The sequence below is a fragment of the Peromyscus californicus genome, unplaced genomic scaffold (assembly GCF_007827085.1).
Source record: "Peromyscus californicus insignis strain IS unplaced genomic scaffold, ASM782708v3 Scaffold_11__1_contigs__length_118956290, whole genome shotgun sequence".
NCBI lineage: Eukaryota > Metazoa > Chordata > Mammalia > Rodentia > Cricetidae > Peromyscus > Peromyscus californicus.
The window spans coordinates 92,680,409-92,701,826 of NW_026294402.1; the positions used below are offsets into that span (position 1 = coordinate 92,680,409).

The window sequence follows — 21,418 nt, forward strand, 5'->3', positions numbered from 1 at the left end:
CTGGAGGTCACAAGGAATGTCTCTTAAAGTATCGTCATTGTTGGGGCGCACAGGCTTGGTCAGTTGCCCTTGTTTCAAGGACTTAAAACACCAGTTAGTGTCTCATCAGATAAATCCCACATAGGCTCCCAAGATCCTCAGGCAATATCCATTGCTAACCAGCTCAGCCTACTCCCTTCGCATCAGCCCCCCCTGCTATGGGGCTCCCTTTGGTTGGCCACACATCACTCAGAGTCACAGTGGGCCCGTACAGTCAGGGCGCATCCCATCACCCACCAACCCTGCTTCATTCCAAACTCCCTCTGTCCTAGTTAGCTTTCTATTGCTGTGATAAACACCATGACCAAAAACAACTTGAAGGACGAAACAGTTTGTTTTTCTTATAGATTTAGTCCATCACTGAGGAAGCCAGGACAGGAACTCAAGGTGGGAACCTAGAGGCAGGAACTGAAACAGAGACCATGGAGGAACACTGCTTACTGACTTGTTCTCACTCAGCCTGCTTTTTTATACCACCTAGGACCACCTGCCCAGGAGTAACTCTGCCCACAATGGACCTTCCCATATCAAACATTTAATCAAGAAAATGTCCCACACCACAGACGTGCTCTCAGTCCATGTGATAGTTTGGACAACTGAGGTTTATAGCAAGCTTTTTTGTCAAACTATCTTGGACTGCCAGCCCACAAATAATGATGTGGAGACTTATTATTAATTATTATTTAGTATGAAAGCCGGGCCTTTGCCTAAGCTTTTCCCAGCTAGCTCTTATAACTTAAATTAGCCTTCTTTTTATTAATCCATGTTCTACCACATGGCTTTTACCTCTCCTTGGTACAGCACGTCCAACTTGCTGCAAGTCTGCTGGTGAAATCCGAGTGCCTAGATTTTTCCCTCATCTTCCTCTCTCCCCAGAAATCCCACCTGTCTTCTCCTGCCTAGCTACTGTCCACTCATGTTCTTATTAAACCAATCACAGTGACACATCTTCACAGTGTACAAAAAGATTATCCCACAACATAGGTTCCCTCCTCCCAGATAACTCTGGTTTGTGTCACGTTCACAAAACTAGCCAGCATCACCCCTCCTTTGTTTTCCAGCCCCAGAATCCTCTTTGGGGGATAAAACTATACAAATACAATGAACTACAGAAAAGCACCTCATAATGTTCATCAAGCACATCCTGATGCTATTTGCCCTGTGATCTGTTGCCTGAGCTCCACCCTCACAGCTTCCTCTCAATGAAGTACCACTCTAAGTTGTCGAAGACACTAGAGGGGAGGCACAGGTCACCAAGGTAAGTACCCTGGCCCTTCCTTGCAAGCTCTAGCCCACCAGGAGGTACCTCCAGGGTCTGCTCACACGCAGGATGAGGTGTAAACATTGAGCACCTGCCTGCACTGTGCGGGCGGCCGGGTGGCCCGTGTCTTTCCTCATGCACAACATCCCTATTCTCCCCTGCCTAGGAATGTACCAGGTGATCGAGGGCATCATCTCACCTGTTAATGACAGCTATGGGAAGAAAGACCTGGTGGCTTCCCATCACCGAGTAGCCATGGCCCGGCTGGCCCTGCAGACCTCTGACTGGATTCGGGTGGACTCCTGGGAGAGTGAGCAGCCACAGTGGATGGAAACGGTCAAGGTGCTGAGGTAACAGGAGTCATGATGTTCTGTATTAACATGTGCAGATTGAAAGGATGGGACAGATTGTTGGGGTGGCCCCAGCCAGAACTTCCTAGCTAAGACCAGAGTAATGCCTCTGCTTATAGGGAGAGAGACCTGTAGATCACCTTTTCAGAGGAGTCCCTGGGAAAAAGTAAATGAGCAGCTTCTAGCATTTAGGACTGTCTTGATTCCGAGGACCAGGCCCACTGTTACTATTTAGCAGCTCTGTGACTTTGAACATGTGACTTAACCTCTCTGAGACCTCTCTATCACTTGCAAAATGAAGACAATATAATTGAATGAAGATTTTAAAAACAGCTTTCCTGTCCTAGAACAACAAATCGCCTTCATTAACTGGGGCCTTTAGCTTCTCGTCATTGACAAGTTTGAAAACTGAACCTATATAATACTCCATCTTCCCTTCTTGTTTGCTAACATAGACTCTAATATAAAAGGGAAGGAGTTATTTTAAGAGCAGGGATAGTTACCCCAGATTGTCTTCTGTCTTTTGAATTCTTACTAGCATTCAGCATAGTCAGCACAGCTGTTTGAAAGCCCTGGACCGGCCCTGCACATTAGGATAGTGGTCACTGTCCTGGCAGCCGGAGCGGAGTAAAGCCGGCCTGCTTCATCACTGGTAACGGGCTGCTCGGCTAGAAGGCACGGTAGGGGTGTGACCTGTGCAGTCATACAGGTTCTGCACCTTCGTTAGGGAAGGGACGACAGAGCATTCAGCAGCTCCAGTGCCACCTTAGAACCTGCTGCCAAACCGAGAGGACACATGTTTAGTAACCGTGTGAGTACACAATCTCTTCCTTTTAGCCGTCCCTTGGCAGAAGCCTGATCTCACACTCAAACATGAACCTAGAACGTCCTTTTGAAAGGAGCCTTTCTCAGAAGCAAGGCAGCAGATTATCTAGCAAATCATTTAGCTTTAGTAAGTACTCAGTGACTAGGGCTTTCTCCCCATCCCTGTGAGAGCCACAGTTGCCTGGGATGTAGGCTTTGAAGCCCAGATTTAACTGAATGACTTGATGAAAGTGATTTGGCTTCCCCAAGCCCCAGTTCCTCACCCAATAAAATGAGAATAGCAGCACCTAACTTCCCTGGTTAGGACACCAGGTGGTTTTGATGAGATGGTGCAGGCAAATCAGCTGGTAGATGGTAGGTGCTAACTAATGTCATCTGCCCTCCCTCCATCTATAATGCTGGCTGTGGTTTGTCCATAAAACCAAAATGATGGCATAGTCATTTTGTGTTACTACTGCTTCTGCTGCAGAATGCCAGTGTGAGCACAGGTACTACTGTGGTGATATTTTTGTTTGTGATCTAACAAATAAAGCTTGCCTGAAGATCAGAGTGTGGAGCTAAGCCACTAGTTAGCCATAGAGGCCAGGCAGTGGTGGCACACACCTTTAATCCCAGCACTCAGGAGGCAGAGGCAGGCGGATCTCTGTGAATTAAGGCCACCCTGGGCTACACAAGATTGATCCAGTCTAGAAGGGAAACAGAGCCAGGCAATGGTGGCCCATACCTGTGATCCCAGCGCTTGGGATCTCATGCCTTTAATCCCAACACTAGGGAGGTGGAAACAGGAAGTAATATGGCTGGGTGGAGACAGGAGCTCAGGACCTTCATCTGAGGAGTTGGTGAGGTGAGGTGGCTGTGGCTTGTTCCTTTGTCTCTCTGATCTTTCAGCATTTACCCTGATATCTAGCAGCAGGTTTTTATTAAGACCAATTAGGATTCGTGGCTGCATACTACCAAATGCACTCTTTCTCCTTTTGCTGGTGCCCTTTGGTCAAGTGCTTCTGGACACTTTACACAAAGGACAGCAAACTTCCTAGGTCTACCACCCGTGTCCCACCCCAGAGGCTGTGATCTCATCAGTCTGGGTGAGGAGGGAAGAGATCCAGTATTTCAGTTGCTCCTAGCGATTCTAATATGTATTCAGGCTTGAGTCCCACAGCGCTGGTCACTGGATGAGAGAATCAGGATTCTGATCAGTGTTGAGATCCACTTAAAGAGCAATTGACACATGGTCACAACCTTGGCAGCCAAAATCACTTGGAAAACATTCTTTAAGGTTCTCTCCCAGGCCAAGGCTTTTGCTGGCATGGACACTAACCACAGGCATCTATTTCAAAGTCTCACATGATTTATGGTGTGCTGTTGTGGTTGAGACTTAGCCAACAGAGTCAACAGTTTCTTTCAACAGATAGCTGATTAAGATTTTTCTTTTTTTTCTTTTTCTTTTTTTTTTTTTGGTTTTTCAAGACAGGGTTTCTCTGTGTAGTTTTGCACCTTTCCTGGAACTCACTTGGTAGCCCAGGCTGGCCTCGAACTCACAGAGATCCGCCTGCCTCTGCCTCCCGAGTGCTGGGATTAAAGGTGTGTGCCACCACCGCCCGACAAGATTTTTCTTTTTAACGGTTGAAAATCAAGCTAAAATTGTAAAGTCAAGTGGTTTTAGAATCATGGTAGAAATCAGCCCCCAACATCTGCTGCATTTAGTGTCCTCTCGATGATGGTCACAGTGGATTTACAACACAGCATAACAAAGGTCACTGTGATATCCGTTCACTGAGGGACTCGGTGGAGACTCTTTATTCTGATGACGTTTACATTTTTGCTAATGCTGTAAAGTCTAGGCCAACTTTAATGAGAGAGCCTTTACCTGGGGTTGTCACCTTTCCTTACAGTGAGAAATAACTAAAAGGAGCCATTTAACAAGAAATCTTACTTTTGCTCACACTTTGAAAGGTTTCAGCCCTCATCTAGCATTGCTATTTCTGGCCTATTGTGAGGTAGAGCATCAAGGCGGAAGGGTGTGGTGGAGCCAACTTACTTATTCCCTGGTGGCCAGGAAGCAGAGAAACAGAGAGGAGCCCAGAATAAGGCCCCCAAGTCATCCCCCCAGTGACCTACTTTCTCCAATGAGACCTCACCTCCCAAAGCTTCAGGCATCTCCTAGGAATGCCATCCAATCACAAACCCGCCAGTAGCCATCACTGATTCGGTGAGAGCCCATCTTTCAATGACTGGATCTACAGCTAGGACCCAAGCCCTCAACACATAGGCCTTAGAGAGTACACTCAGTCACCAACCATGACAGTAACTTACCTTTTCCTCGTGTGTTGGGGAAGGCCTTGGTCAAAGTGCCACTTCATGTGGTCTGTCCTCCACCCACATCACCTCATGAACCACTACAAACATGACCTCATGTCTTCATTTTACAGATGAAAAGCCGGAGGCTCAGAGATGCTCAAATGATCACAGTTACACATTAAATATGCTAGAGGCAGAGCACCAGCCACTAGGCTCTGAAGCCATACCAGAGCCACCCTCTAAACAGAAGTTCTCAACCTGTGGGTCTCGGCCCACAAGGGTCACCTAAGACCATCAGAAAACACAGATTTTTACATTACAATTCATAACCGTAGCAAAATTACAGTTACAAAGTAGCCACCGAGTAATTTGATGGTTGGGGGTCAGCACAGCATGAGGAACTGTATTAAAGGGTTGTGGCCTTAGGAAGGTTGAGGACCACTGTTCTCAAACAATGATGCTGGCTGGGAATGGGAGGTGGCTGACTTTTCTTTCACCATAGTTACCCTTTGCTGGGGCGTCCCTGGGCAAGCTTCTGGAGACACAGAAACCGTGCTCTTGGGGTCAGTTCCGAGGCCTAGGACTGTGCACACTGGAGTACCACTCAGGCAGGCAGCAAAAAGCCAGCAAGGACCACTACCCCAAGGAACGGAGTCCACAGGGGAAGTGTGCTGAGTCTTAAAAACAAACTGCCTCTCTCAAATGCAGCCGCAGTGGTGCTCCATTGAGCCCAGGGAAGGTGGAAGATAAATTGGTGGACACAAGAGTGCTGGAGTTACAAGAGTGTTTGGAGAGAAAAGAAATGCAGGAGTCTCAATTTGAAGATAGATTGCTTAAAATTGAGCATGTCAGATGTGCATAAGTCTGATCATACCTAAAGTGCTCTGTGACTTCGCTTGGATTAACTCCCTTCATCTTCATAACTACCCGTTGTGGGGGCCACTGCCATCATTCCCCATTTGCACGAAGGAACCATCCATGCTGACTGAGACTTGAAATCATTCATTAGGGTGACAGCCGGCAGTGGAGGTCGGGATTCAACCCAAGCTGTCTCTCCAAGCCCAGGCTCTTAGCCACCACCTCATAGCATTTTAAAACACAAGTTTATGATAAGACTGTATGCTGGAGCCAGTTGGAGGCCACACTGTGCCGGGGCCTTCCTGTATGTAGCTCATTTACCTACACAGAATCCTAAAATCAGGTATCGCCACTTAGGCTTTCCAAAGGAAAATGCATCTGTCTGTTTGGGTTTTTGTTGGGGGTGGTGGTTGGTGGGTTTTGTTGTTGTTGTTTATTTGTTTGTTTTGGTTTCTCTGTGTAGCCCTGGCTGTCCTGGAACTCACTCTGTAGACCAGGCTGGCCTCGAACTCACAGAGATCCCCCTGCCTCTGCCTTCCAAGTGCTGGGATTAAGGGCGTGTGCCACCACCATTTGGCTTACTTCTATCTATCTCTTGTTGAGAGCTGATGCCTTGGCACCTACTCACCACTAACGACCATATTTTCAGCAGAGAATTGCTGAGATGGATGGACAGGGTGGCATCAGGCTTACCTGCCCACTGCCACCCAGCTTGCCTAGAATGTGGTACAGTGAATGGAATAGGACTCTCCGTGGCATATGCTTCCTGTCCTGCCCCTGGAGCACAGTCTGGCACATGGTGGATCCTCAATATTCAGGGAATGATCCAAGGTGTGGAGAAGCAAGTCTTAAATTCTGAGGCACTGGGATGGTGTTGAGGGTCTAAAATACAACACACTTGAGCCCGTGTGCTTACACCGTAGGCACCATCACGGTGAGCTGCTCAAATCCTCAGCCTCGACGGAAGGTCCAGACCCCAGCAAAACCCCGTCAGCCTCTGCAGGTGGGTGCTGACCCCTTGGTTCCAATGGGGGGATTCAGGTGAAGACTGATGAGCCAAAGGGGTTTGTCCAGCCCTCAGAATGGACAAGAACTTGAGACCTGCCTGGTAGTGTCTGAGGTCAGAAGGTCAGATTAGACAAACTCCACCTCACACCACTAATTGTGCTAATTTGAGATTTGCTGCCCAAAGAAGTTTAGCCACCCTGTGACTTGTGCTCGTGACATGAATTACAGCGAGGGCTACACAGGGCCAAGCTGGTGCTGGGGTCCTTTAAAACCCTTAGCCTTCTGAGTCTACAAGGAGAAAGTTTGGGTGAGAGCCTAACACTTCTTAGCAGCCACTCAGTGAGTTCCTCAAAGGAAGAAACAGTTTTAGGGGAGCTTGAAGTTCTCTTGGGTTAGCTTCTTAAGTTAGAAACCCACATCTCTACTTTTTCTTCTCCTGCTAGGTAGAGGCAAGTCCTGAGATTTCAGAGTATGCAAAGCCCTGGTGTCAAGGGTCAAAGATTACACACAGCAGAAGTACCATGAGTCTTGTTAGAAACAAGAATGGCCAGACCACACCCCAGACCTCCTGAGGGAAGGGCGCTGGGAGTCTGATGTTTAGTGATCACTCAGAAACTGCCGTGCCATCACTTTGAGACTGTATACTAGAATGAGAGTCTAAAAAGGAATTGCAGGGCCGCCATGTAATCCATACACGTAATATTTACTATACTCCTCTGGCCTGTCCTCCTTACCTGTGCGGGCTCCTCTGTTTCCAGCCCCAGATATGGACCGTGGACAGGATGCCCTCTTCGCATCATAGACATTCCTTTCTACAAAGTCCTACATAATGCTGGTGGACACTATGAGAGCCAGGCTCTGAGCTCAGGGGAGTGTAGGCACTCCATCAGCCCCCAGTCCATGCCTTGAGCTGGACACAGGCTGTGGGGTGGAGAGAAGTGCTGACATTAGTGTGAAAGGTTGCTGTGTGGAGGAGCAGACAGCTACACCCATGTGTACAGGACCAGTGGGCTGTGGAGATTAGAGCATTTCAAGGCAGAGATGCAGAGATGCACGAGCAGGAATGTGTCAGCATGGACATTGTAGACCTGGGATACATTAGGGACTCAGGAGAGAGGCAGGGGCAGCCAGAGGCAAGTGGGGATGGCATGCTGAACCATAGCTCTTGTATTGCCTCTCTGCAGATGCTCACAGAACCCATTCTGCCTCTGCTTGGTACCTACTCCTCCCCTTCAGAGGGGAGCATGTCCTGTGAGGCATTCAGAACCTATATTCCCAGTGAAGCCCAGCTGCTAAGTTTATGTGACTTCACCCTCTATCAGAACCTCCCACCCCATGTCAGTTCCCTGTTCATTTCCTGGGGGTTCCCATCTCTAATTGACCGTATGTCTGGGCTCTTTCTAAGCTCCACGTGCCTCAGGTTCCCAGATGTCGGAAGTGAAGGTGTGTGCCACCGAGTCTCTCTTTCCTTGTTGTTTGTACTGTGAAACCAGATCTCACGATGTAGCCCTGGCTTGTCCTCACAGAGAGCCACCTGACTCTGCCTTCCTTCCCAGTGATGAGATTAAAGGCGTGCACTCACATACCTGCTCCCCACCCCCATGTTAAAAACTGTTTTTATTAATTCTCAAGAATTCCATACTTTGTATTTTGAACATTTTTATCCCCTCACCCATCTCCTCCCAGAGCCACTCCCCCATTCTATACCCACCCAAATTTTTGTCCTCATTTTTTTAAACCCATGAAGTGGGGCTGAGCAGTTAAAAACACTCACTGTACTTGCAGAAGACTAGGGTTTGGTTCCCAGCACCCACATGGCTGCTCACAGCCATCTGTAACTCCAGTTTCAGAGGAAGTGATCCTTCTTCTGACCTCAGTAGACTCCTGCATACACATGGTACATATACATACACTTAGGCACATTCATGCACATAAAATAAAATATTTTTTGAAACATCAAGCCCATCTGTGCAGCCTGTGTACTCTTCAGTGTGTAGCCATCCATTGGAGCATCTTAGACTCACCAGGGGCCACACCCTTATAGACAACCAACTCTCTCTGTCAGTAGCTTCTCAGTTAGGCGTGGAACTGCGTGCGCATCAACCCCTCCATGCTGAGATGTGTCTGGCTTGAGCTTGCGCAGGACTTGTGCGTACCGTCACAATGCCTATGAGTTCATGTGTGCAGCTGCCCTGCTCTGTCTGGAAAATCCTGCGTGTTTGTAGTCATCCACTGCCTCTGGCTCTGACCGTCTTTCTGCTCCATCTTCCAAAATGATCCCTGAGTCTTGGAAGGAAGGGTGTGGTCATAGATACTCCATTTAAGGCTGTGCAAGCCACAGCCTCGTACTGTCTGCATCTTGACCAGTTGTGGGTCTCTGTGTTAACCACCATATTCTGCAGGAAGAAGCTCCTCTGATGAGGGTTGAGAGATCCACTAATCTAAGGGTGTAATGAGACATCATCAGGAATTGGTATAATGCTGGGTCCCATTAGTGGGGTAATAGGAATACGTTCTCTCCGAGGGCTCTCTGACCTGTCTACCACAGGTTCTTGGCCCAGTACCTGCCTAGCCACACACACACCCCTTTCCTTCTTACTTTTTATCGTGAGACAGGGTCTCACTAAGTTGCCCAAGCTGACCTTAAACTCTTGTATCCAAGGCAGGCCTTGAACTTGCAATCCCCCCTGCCTCAGCCTCTTGAATAGCTCAGATTGCAGGCCCATACCATCAGGTCTAGCCGGCACAGCTGTTTTTACAAAGGCAGAAAATAAAAGCAACTAAGAATTTAAATATAAAGGACCACTGAGTAAATGACACTGTATGCATCAAAAGAATCCGCATCAGAATTTCAGGGAGATGGGGAAACACTGAGGAAGTAGAAGAAGCATCATATAATAATACGTGTATAACTTCAGATAAGAGTGAGTCTGGTTCCCTGTTGTTGGTGTGTCTAAATCAATATGGAAACCTAAGAAAATGCACCAAAATGTTGATGGCTGTAGAGCCCAGAATCAGCCTGATGGGTTGCTGTTGTTGCTTTCAGTTTTCAACATTTACAGCTTCCATATGTTCCATCGTGAACACACATTTCACGTTCATCATCAGCAAAAGGCAAAAAACAAAAGCAAAAAAAAAATGAACATTTTAAAACAGGAAGGTGGGCTTTTCTCAGCAGAAGCTTAGGTTTTGATGGGATGGCACATATGTTACCCGGGACATGTTTATTTCTAAGGGCCACTTTGGGATCTGTGCATTTTATTGTGTGCTGTCACGGTCTGCGATGGCAGATCACATGCTGAGCTCAGCACTCATGGCATCAGATCTGGGCCTCACTGTCCCTTCTGTAACTGGCAGACCTCCTTGGACTCACTTGTCCTCATGGGGATTGCTGTGATGCTGGCTGCTGGGGGGACACACTGGAATAGGTGACACCCCAGGGCCTTTATCAGCAGCCTGTCTTCTGTCGGTAAGGGTGGTCCTGCCTTTGGCTGATAGGGCTGAGTCTGGTTCAGAGAACCCCCTTTCTGTAAAAACAGCAAGCACCCAACCTTGTGCCTATTTCACCAGGGATGGTTAGTTTGGGTGTTGACTATCAGGTCTCATTCCTGGATTCCTGTCTGGTGCCCTCGTATGTAGATCTCGCCTGGTGTGCTGGTTGGATGTCATCATGCATGGCTGTATTCATATATCACAGTTGACAGGCTTTCTCTCCACCTGTCCCTTCCTATAACTTCCATGGAACCTTTACTGTCCCCATCTTATAGCTGAAGAAATAGGCCCACAGGCAAGTCACTTTCCCAGGGTCCCAAGAAATCTGAAATTTCCACCCAGCACTGACAAGCCTTGAAATGCCATCAACTTAGGGCCACCAAACATCCAGGCTTTTAGGCTCTCTGGTGTTTTCCTTACAGCTTGCATAAATTTTGGCCCATCTGCTTTTCAAAGCCCATAACTATTCATCGTCAGAGTGGACTGCTCACCAGACACCCACAGACCTCCCACTCATGCCACTGTGTGACTGCTAGACGAGTCACACTGGCAGCCTTTATTCACTTTTCATTATTTATTTGGTGGGGGGTGGTGCCTGCATGTATGTCTGTACACCATGCACATGCTGTGCACACAGAGGCCGGAGGAGGGCTTTGGATCCCCCTAGAACTGGCATTACAGACAGTAGTGAGCCACCATGTGGGTGCTGGGAATTGAACCCTGGTCCTCTGGAAGAGCAGCAAGTGCTCTTAACTGCCGAGCCTCTTTCCGTCCTCCAGCCTTTATTCTTGAATTACACACTTTGGACCTGGACAGTTATTTGGTCTAAAACTTCTGTGGCATTTATATGAATGAGTTTGAAGGGGTTCTGTGAGGCCTGGACACAGCAGCTCGGAGTTGTGGCCTGAGGCACATGTAGTCATATGAGTTCATCGCTTCATTGTCTTGGCTCAGGGGATGGCAGGTACCTCCAACCTCATAGATGTGCCTTTGATTGAGGGGCAGAGATCAAATCCTTTCTAGTCCTTTCTAGTCCCAGCTCAAAGTGAATATCTTTTCTTACTGTCAATATTAATGAATCCGTGTCTAATGTGGAAGCCAAAATGTCAAAAAAATTCCCCCCAAAACCCACTAGAAGAATCTGGGGAGATGACCACACGCTTGCTGTGCCAGTGTGAGGACATACCTGTTCAAATCCTAACACCTATGTAAAAAGACAGGTGCAGCTATGTAGACCTGTAACCCGGACCATGGGGGTGAGAAATAGGAATATTGCTAGGGCTTGCTGCCTTCAAGCCTAGCTCAAAAGTGATGTGCTCCAGGCCATGCCTCAATGGAATAACGCAAAGAGAGCAATGGAGGAAGAATTCAATCTCTCTCTCTCTCTCTCTCTCTCTCTCTCTCTCTCTCTCTCTCTCTCTCTCTGTCTCTCTCTCTCTGTCTGTCTCTCTGTCTCTGTCTCTGTCTCTGTCTCTCTCTCTCTCTCTCTCTCTCTCTCTCTCTCTCTCTCACACACACACACACACACACACACACACACACACACACACACACACACACACACACTAAAGGGTGGAGCGTAGGAGAGACAAAGTGTCCCGTCTGTTCTCTGACCTGTAGAAACAGAGCGGATGTGCCCCAGGCCCCAGGAGATGCTGAAATCAAATGAGTATCATTGAACCAGTTGTTTGAAAGCCCAAACCCTGGTCTCTTACTTTCCTGCAGTGATTCAATAAATAAGAATTAAGCAAATCCTAACAGCTGCTGGAAAATACAAATCCATACCAAATTAGTAAAGCATAAGTTTCTGAATAATTTGTAGCACAATTTTATTGCTTTAGAAATCAGGAGATAATTCATACTTATTAGATGGATATTTCTGGGTAGAAGGATAGATAAGTGGATAAGTAAATGGATTAGTGGATGAATGAAAAGCAGTTAAAACATGTAACACTCTGTGCCAACCATGGTTCTGACTGTCTCATTTGATGAACTGATTCAGTGCTAAAATAACCCCACAAGGTGAGCACTACTAACATGCTCATTTGAAGTTGAGGTCACAGGAGCCACCAAATAGAACCGGAACCGAGCCTGAGACATCTGGGGCTGTCTGTGTGGTCACTGAGAGCCTTGTGTGCACAGTCAAAGCATGTTCCAATGTCGTTGACTAGACCAGTGTTCTGAGGCTACAGCATTGGAAAAAAGGAAAAGTCTCTTTGTATGATGATATCTGCTGCTGTGAACAGTCCCCTGGCCTGTCGTCTCTTGTAGGTGAGAATTCTTTATACACCATGGTGTCGTGTGTGTGTGTGTGTGTGTGTGTGTGTGTGTGTGTCCTGGTGTGGCAGCCCAGAATCTCTTCCTTACCAAGTCTTCAGGGTGACACAGATGGAAGGCCAGCCTTTGCCATCTTCTGAAATCAGTTTCCAGAAGTACCAGGGACACAGAGTGTGCTTCTAGCATGGACTGGCTTTCCTGTTCAGATTAGTCAACTCCAGAGGAATGGTGTCAGCATGTCAGCTAACCCCCTCCTTCTCTAGTGCTCCCGGGCTTCCTGTTCGTGGCGCGCATGCAGATTCTCACCAGTAGGCGGCAGCAGAACCTAGCCGCTACAGATGCCCCACCTGGAGGCTAGTTGCCGGTTTGTGTTCTGGCTTCCCAACTGAGGACATGAGCTCTCTCTAGCCTCTCTGTGCCTTGGTTTCTCCCCTGCAAAGTGGGCAAACCTCATAAATTTATTCTGAGGGTCACATGTTACTACACGCATTGTGTCTAGTAACAGTACCATACTAAGAACCTCAAAACATTTGTAACAGTAGGTGTTCTGCTAGAATAAAGTCTTCAGGACTGCCACACCAGCTGTCCTAGAGCTTTGTCATATTCCAACCAAAAGTGAAAAGGCCACCCGCTGGGATCTTAGAGACCTTTTAGTCATCCAGAGACCTTGTTAATGATGAAATGTCGTGAGGTTTTATATGAAAATAATAAGTCCTCAGGACTTAGAATAACAAGGGCTGAAATGGATGTTGGGGTGGTGAACTGTACAACACTCACAGCTTCTTGATCTTGGGACTTTAAATAAAAATCTCACTTCTCATCAGATAATGGACTTCTCTCTACGCTGGTCCAGAGCAACCATAGACGGACTTTTGTAGTAGCACTGAGTACTGAAAGGCAAATTTTTTTTCCTTGGCTTGACACTTTGCCAATAGTAAACAAAAGCTATGTTGCTGAAATCAAGACTTACCATTGTAAGTCAAGTCACTTCAGAATCCTGTAACTTTGCTGGGATCCGCCCTTGTTTTGCAGCACTGCCCGAGCTGAAACTCCTCTGTGGAGCAGATGTCCTGAAGACCTTCCAGACCCCCAACCTCTGGAAAGACGAGCACATTCAGGAGATCGTGGAGACGTTCGGCTTGGTGTGTGTGAGCCGGGGCGGTCATGACCCGAAAGGGTACATCTTGGACTCGCCTATCCTCCGACAGTTCCAGCACAACATCCACCTGGCCAGGGAACCCATTCAGAATGAGATCAGTGCCACGTACATCAGGAAAGCCTTGGGCCAAGGGCTGAGTGTGAAGTACCTCCTCCCTGATGCTGTCATCAACTACATCAGGGACCATAGCCTCTACATCGGTGACAGTTCCTGGAAAGGAAGAGGAAGGAGTAGCTAGAAGGCCTCCGAGAGTGGGCAGTTCAGGGCTTTGTTTTGTTTTGGGGTCTGTTTCCCTTTCTGTTTGTTTTGTTTCTGTGGTGGCAATGCCATTGGTGACTTCCTTCCCCAACAGACTGTTCCCATGACTGGATAGTTGTGTATCAGAGCAATTTAAATGGCGTGGCAGGTCATCTGATTAGACAAAACCTCTCAGAGCCACTGATGAGGAGACCGGTTTACTTTGTGTAAATGGTAATTATAGGATGTACACTGATGTTATTCTGAACATAGCAGGCCCCTGAGGGGTCAGATCATAGTTGCCCTCATTCTTTTTTTTTTTTTTTTTTTAAACTCAGACCAGGTGCATTATGCTGGTCTTGATTGGAAGGATTTGACAGGTTGCTAATTACTGAACAGGGGCCTTTGCAACGTCCTTGTTTCAAACAGAATAATACCATGTGAGGATTCAGAAATCTGGAAACAGTACATCATGATTTCCAGTGTATTCTCCCTTACAAACAATTGCCTGCCTGCCTGCCTGCCTATGGTATAGCATAAAAAATTTTGACCACACTCTTTCTATGTTATAGTCAAGAAATATGTGTAAGATTTAGTAGGGGGGGGCAGGGCAAATGCATGTGAGAGGAAATCAGAGGACCTCAGAGTTCCTGAAACTGGAGTTATAGGCAGTTGTGAGCCACCTGATGTATGGAAGAGCAGCAAATGCTCTTAACCACTGAGCCATCTCTCCAGCCCCGTCAAGCAATATTTTTGATACAGCAAGTATTTTTACACTGCTATACTCTAAACACCAGGGTTCCCGATATCCTGATTTCTAAAAAGGAACTCAAGTAAAACAGATGCCTGGCTGTTTTAGAAGATCTGTTGAATGTTTTATGACTGCCTGACTGTTTGAATATTGGCAAAAGGATAAATAATAAATTGACATCAAAAAGTACTAATGAAAAGTTTCTCTTTTTTCCTTTGTTATTTTATTAATGCCCGGTGTTCCAGCTGTTGCTCTTCTTTTTAGCTGCTCTGAAATTTGTTCCTGTTCCGATCGAAGTGGTATGAATTCAAGTTTGTGTCCTGAGTACTAGAAGTAGAGGAGTGTCTTAAACAGATTAACAGCCTGGAGTCACCAGAAGAGCATCTCAATTGAAGGGTTATCCAACTCAGAATTTGGCCTGAGGACATCAAGAAGCTGCAGTGTCCAAAGGAGCTTCTTTCAGAGAAGACCAGTGGGAGGTCCCCTACCATGCATGAAGTCATGTTCATTCTGGGGCACACAGTGCCATTGCATAGGAATTGGAACACCCCACCCCTGACTCCCAGGCACCCCTGCTTTCATTCTTCCCTCTCTCGTACTCACGGTGTCTTTCCGGACTAAGTGTTTACAGCTGAGGTCTCCATCACAGCCCAGCCTTCTCTGTGGGCATCCAGGGCCTGCCAGGTGGAGGCTCACTGCTGGGAGTTGGTTATTTCCTTGTTGTTATTGAACTTTAGGATTCATTTATTCAAATCACAGTTATTGAGGTCCTTGCATGGGCCAGGGGTATAATGGCGAACAGACAGGGTCTCCATCCATAAAAGCTCATAGCACGGTGAAGAGCAGACAAGAAGCCAACGCTGATGAGGGCTCTGAAAGTGACACTGACAAGCTGACGGCCAGAGGCAGTGGGTTCTCTCTAAAGCTGATGAAGCTTGCGCGTTGACTTCCCTCTTTCCCACATCCTAATTATATAGGTATCTGAGTTCCTGATTCTTGGTCCTTTTTCTGAAAGGGGTCCCTTTGAACTTGTGCCAGGTATAGACTCTCATAAAGTAATTTTCCCTGATGGTGTAGACAGCAGAGAAATGCTAATGGATGTGTTACAGAGACTTTGGGATGGATGGAGGCAAATGGCCTTGACGACAAATGGCATATACAAAGGCCCTGAGGCAGAGGGGGCAACGTGGGCACCATGGAGAGCTAGAGTCATCATTACCTCCTTCACAAGGTGCCGGTTACTACACTGCACCTGACAGCAGGTGCCCTGCATGCCAGTCTCCCTTCCCAGCCTTTCCATAGGTTTAATAGCCTTTGAGGGCATGCCTCCATCTCCCTGATCCACGTCTGTGTCATGTAGTTCCCACCAAACATCAACTATTTCCATAAGAAAGCACAGCAAGACCTATGCTTTGTATATATACGTATTATGTATGTGTACACATACACTCACATATATCTTAATTTCTGTCACCTGCCTGGCTCACTGATTCATGTCACCCTCCCTTAGTAGCAGAAGGGAAACTGTGTCTCACTGCTCTGCCCCGATGCATTTCCTGGCACCACTCTGTGTACGGATTTCACATCCCTCTCTCCTCCCTCAGGTGTCCTCTGCATCTTGATACCTGGTTATTCTGTTTCTTTTGCAAGAACAGAAAAACAGTGATTCAGGCCCCTGGGTAAATAGAATTTCCAGCCTTAAATAAAGGATCTCCTAGGACACTATTCGACACCCAAATGAGAGCAGTGCTGTATCCTTGCCTGGGGAAAGAAATTCTCATTTCTAATACTGTCTGTGTCACTTGGGACAGAATGATGTGAAATCCCATTTCAACCCAATAGAGCTTGAGCTTTGCGAGGCACGTTTGGTAATTGGGTTAATACATGAATATGTATTTCCTTAGCCTCATCCTCACATTCTGTGCTGCCCCAGCCATTTGTAGAGGTCTTCATACATCATGGTACCCAGTGTCAGTCTAAAGTTATTTTCTTAGCCCCAAACCTGACATTATAGATGCAAATATGAGTGACTGATAAATATATCTCTGTAGTGAGTCACATAGGCACATGCCTTTGAATAGTTTAGTATTGTTTAAATAACTTGACCAAACATTGCTCTTGACAGCACAGGCTGCAGGGACCATGAGAGGGACCCTAGAGTTCCCTGGGACTCGTGTTTCCGAATTAGCAAACGCTGAGTGAGCGGGAGTTGGAGCGGGAACAATAGTATGCTCTTGGTCAGGCTTGGGAAGCCCTTCCTCACCTCCTGTTGGAAATGAAATGGGCCTCGTGTCCTGTTGATTCCACCTTCTGTGTGTGCATCCTTCATGTCACCTCCTGCTCTAGTTTCTTTCCTGTTGCTGTGATAAACACTGTGATCAAAAGCAGGTTAGGGGAGCAGAGGGTTTATTTCATCCTGTGCCTACAAATGGCAGCCCATCGTGATGGAGTCAGGAAGGAAGTCAAGGCAAGAACCCAGAGGTAAGACCGCTATTCTCTACAGCTTTAATTCTGACAAGTGAATGAACTCACAGCCCACAGAGTACACTGCAGGAGCCAGGGGGGCTCGCTGCCTGGCTTTCTGTCATGCTCATACTTAGCTAGCTGTCTTATACAGCCTGAGGAATAGCACCCCACACACACAGTGTGCTGGGCCTTCTTCATCAGCGAGGACAATAAGATAATCCTTCATAGACATGCCCTCGGACCATACTCAGCTACACAGTTCTTCTGTTAAGGCTTCTCTTAGATAACTCTAGGCTGTGTCAAGTTGGCAAGGCCAACCAAGACAACTAAAGACATCTAAAGCATTGTCAGCTCTTACCTTGACCAATGCAGTGACCTAGTGGAGTGTCTCATCCTACAGTCAGTTCTTCACCTAGAGAGTAAGTGCACATGCACATCCATGCATACATGTTCAAATATAGTCATATTCCCTACTGGTGTTCCTTCTGGAAGAAGCCATTAAGAAAAAGAAAGATAGCTGGGCGGTGGTGGCACACGCCTTTAATCCCAGCACTCAGAAGGCAGAGCCAGATCTCTGTGAGTTCGAGAGCAGCCTGCTCTACAGAGCGAGATCCAGGACAGACACCAAAACTACACAGAGAAACCCTGTCTCAAATAAATTTTTAAAAAAAGAAAGAAAAAAATAGAGAAACCACAGACTAGGGGGAAACATTTGCCAGATTGCCAGATGTGTGTATCTGATGTATGTATCTAATAAATGAATTGCTTCCAAAATGTGTCAAGAACTCTAAAAACAAAATAACAGAATCAAATTAAAGGTGATCCAAAGAGTTATGTGCTAGAAAGGGTAAAGCTTTCCAGACTGCTAATGTTGCTGGTCAGAGGGTCTGCTGGTGAGGCTGATCTTGCTTTGCATCCAAGAACTCACCTCGCACAATGTTGCCTGTGTTTCTAACTGGTTGGCTTTTGTCTCTTCTTGGGATACTGAAGATATCCCTGCTACAATGTTGCCTGTGTTTCTAACTGGTTGGCTTTTGTCTCTTCTTGGGATACTGAAGATATCCCTGCTATACCACCCTGCCTGGGATGTTCATACAATGCCATTTATGGAATTTCGGTCGCCATGACTGGTTGTGTCCCAGAGATGACTATATCACCAACCCCTGAAGCCTGACTCCTTCAAACAGATCATCTGAAGTGGAACACCCACAAGACACCTTACCAATGACAAGTAGTCACATGAAAAGGTGCTCAACACCATTAGATATTGGAAAAATCCAAACCTAAACCAGAATGAGATGTAGCTGGAGTTTTCTCCAGTCCCGCTCGGGCCCCCACAGTTCCACAGCCCACTTATAAAATAATCACTCAGAAGCTCATATTAGTTAAAATTGCTCGGCTGTTAGCTCAGGCTAACTATTGACTAGCTCTTACATCTTAAATTAACCCATTTCTATAAATGTATAACTTGCCACATGGCTCGTGGCTTACTGGTATCTTACATCTTGTTTCTCATGGTGGCAGCTGGCAGCGTTTCCTCACTCGGCCTTCCTGTTCCCAGAATTCTCCTTGCTCTTTGTCCCGCCTATACTTCCTGCCTGGCTACTGACCAATCAGCACTTTATTTATTAACCAATCAGAGCAACACATTCACAGCATACAGATATCCACAGCACTTCCCCCTTTTTTTTCAAAAAGGAAGGTTTTAACTTTAACACAGTAAAATTACATAAACAAAACAATTATCAAGCAAGAATTACAATTACAATATCTAGTTTATTTATAATATCTAGTCTATTTGTATTTGGCAAAACTAAAGAATATATCCTATCTATCCTATATTTGTGAGTCTAAGATTTCATATTTGACTTATCTTTTATCATAACTAAGGAAATTAAAACTATATAGTCTTCAACTACATTAAAGACCTCAGAAGGATATAATATTACCTGAGAAATGGGAGAAGGATGCAAGCAACTTTCGGGAGTCTTGCAAGAGTAGACAGAGACAGCTGGCAGCCTGGACAGTCATCCAAAATTCCTCTGTAAAGATGGGGCATCTGTCTTTAGCCCACAGGCCTGGAGTCTCTCAGTCACTTTTTTCTATGTCCTGGAGAATGTCTGGCAGTTTCCTCTGCGAAGCAGGAACCTGAAGGACCATTTTGACAATCAAAGTTCAGTGGTCACCTTCCTATGGGTCCTGCATGTCCAGTTGATCAAGCAGTCCCAGTTTCTTGCCCAAATGGCTATTTTTGCCAAGAAGAAGATAAACTCCATACGGAGTGTCTTCAATGTCCATCCTTCTCTCTGAAGCAAACTGGTGCTGCCAGGAGCAGACATGTCTCATTATCCAGAAAGTCTAAATTTTTAAAAATATTTTAAATGCCATATTCTGTAGGTCTTTGAAGTGTTTGAAGATTACATACCTAATTGAATTATATCTATGTGTACCTAGAAAACTTAACATGACTGTAAGTTTGCCTATCATAGAAGACTAATTATTAATCTGTATTTTTAATTATCCATTACAATCTAAATGAGTTACATAAACATAATACCTCAAACTAGAGTAGAAATATATATATATGAACAAAATCAACTCTAAATTTGTATCAATAAACTAAAATCTATGTAGATATCCACAGCAATGAGACATCATGTCACACCTACTAGAAGGGCTAAAGTCAGCCCAGCAATTCTACTTCTAGGAATCTACCCTAGAGAAATTAAAACCAATCCACTCAGACCTGTATGTCATATGTCTGCAGCATTATTCATTTAGGTAAAGTAAGATAAACAACCCGTGTGTCCATTTGGGTGAACCAAGAAACGAGTATCTTAAATCCACTCAATCAAATACTGTGTTGGCTTTCCAGATAACAAATACCTAGGAAATCTAATGAAGACAGAGGCTGATTTGAGTTCATTGTTGCAGTGATTCGGTCCTTTGTTTTTGTTCTCTGGCTATGTATTTTTAATTATGCCTGTCTATCTTCTAAAACTACTCAAAATTGCATTGATGTATTTAATGTGGGGGCACATGTGAACTATGCACGGTGTGTATGTGGGGGTCAGAGGATAACTTGTGGGATTTGGTTGGCTCTTTCCACCATGGTTGTCCTGGGGATGGAAGTCGGGTCTTCAGACTCAGCAGCAATCATCTTTACCCCCTGAGCCATCTCATTGTTCCTCTGCCTGCCTGCCTTGTAGCTTTCTGATTCTTTGTTCAATATGATCTACTCTGCTATTGATACCATCTATCATTTTTTTAAATCTCATTTAGTGTACTTTTCAGCTCAAGGATTTCAGATTCATTTTTTAAAATTCCTTCCATCTCTGTTCAGTTTCTATGACAGAATATCGAATTGCTTCTCTTTATTTTCTTCAAGTTCCTTAAGACAACCATGTTGAACTCTTGCCTAGGGAGGGGTCCGTATTGATTTTTATAGTATCAGTTTGGGTGCCGTATTTTGTTGATTGGGCAAAGTTGTTGGGTCCTGAAAGTTACTGTTTGTTGGAGCACGTCGTCATCTGTGAATTGAAGGGCAAGGCATTCACTCCAGCTTCGTTTGTACCATTTCTTCTAGACTTCTAAGCACGCTGCTTATCTTCAATTTGCAGGAGGAGTGATTTCTGCTCTTTCAGCAGCAGATCTCATCCTAGCCCAGGTTGGGATGTTCAGTATTTCAGCACTAGAGGGCATCCCAAGCCCAAGAGAGTCCCCCAATCTAGCATTGATGCGGTGTTCTGAATGCACCAGAGGAATGTGTAAGAATGGTTATCCATTCATGCAGGTCTCCCCTTGAGGTCATCATGGGCTGAGTCTCATTCACAGTCATTGGCCTGTGGTCAGGAACCAGGAGACTTTGCCTGACTCTAGACCTCACCACAGAAGGATAGGCCTCAGGCTATGCAACATGGTGCTACTTTCTCTTCCGCACACATGGACAACTATACTGTGTTGTGCTGCCTGGATTCCAGGGTAAATACAAAATGGATTACACAGTTTGATAGCTACTGAGAACTTAGTGCTTGGTCATGCTCAAGAGCCACAGGTCATGAAGCCCAGCACAATACAGAGACAAAACCAAACTTGACACTGCTGTGACTGCCTCCTGCTGGGCAGTGCTCATGACTCACATTACTGCAACCGGTTGATTCAGCTAGAAGTCCACCAGGCTGGAGTGATAGGTCTCCCTTGGTGGGATAGGTCCTGAAGCTCTATCCATGGGCATTAGCCAGAAGACGGGGTCTACTGAGATCTGCCCAGTGTTGGGTCTCACCCACACACATTAATTTCCAACCCAGAGCCCTGGTCCTGTGCTTACTTCTGTCCTGCTCCGGCAGACTAAATCTTTCTATGCAGTGCTGCTGAGAACAGGGAGTTAAGTGGGGAGC

At 46.1% G+C, this 21,418-nt stretch overlaps 1 protein-coding gene across 3 annotated transcripts in view; it reads left to right on the forward strand.

Annotated features, from left to right (window-relative positions):
• Window positions 1-14,744, forward strand: part of Nmnat3 (nicotinamide nucleotide adenylyltransferase 3) — a 130,200-nt gene extending 115,456 nt beyond the window's left edge. For 2 of the 3 annotated variants that reach the window (XM_052717699.1, XM_052717693.1), the window contains exons 3-5: window positions 1,467-1,650; window positions 6,555-6,634; window positions 13,441-14,744. In XM_052717699.1, coding sequence (XP_052573659.1) covers window positions 1,467-1,650; window positions 6,555-6,634; window positions 13,441-13,805 — 629 coding nt within the window. In that variant the 3' untranslated portion in view covers window positions 13,806-14,744. The remainder of the gene's footprint in view (window positions 1-1,466; window positions 1,651-6,554; window positions 6,635-13,440) is intronic. The other variant, XM_052717708.1, reaches the window with a different exon arrangement.
• Window positions 14,745-21,418: the final 6,674 nt, after the last annotated feature.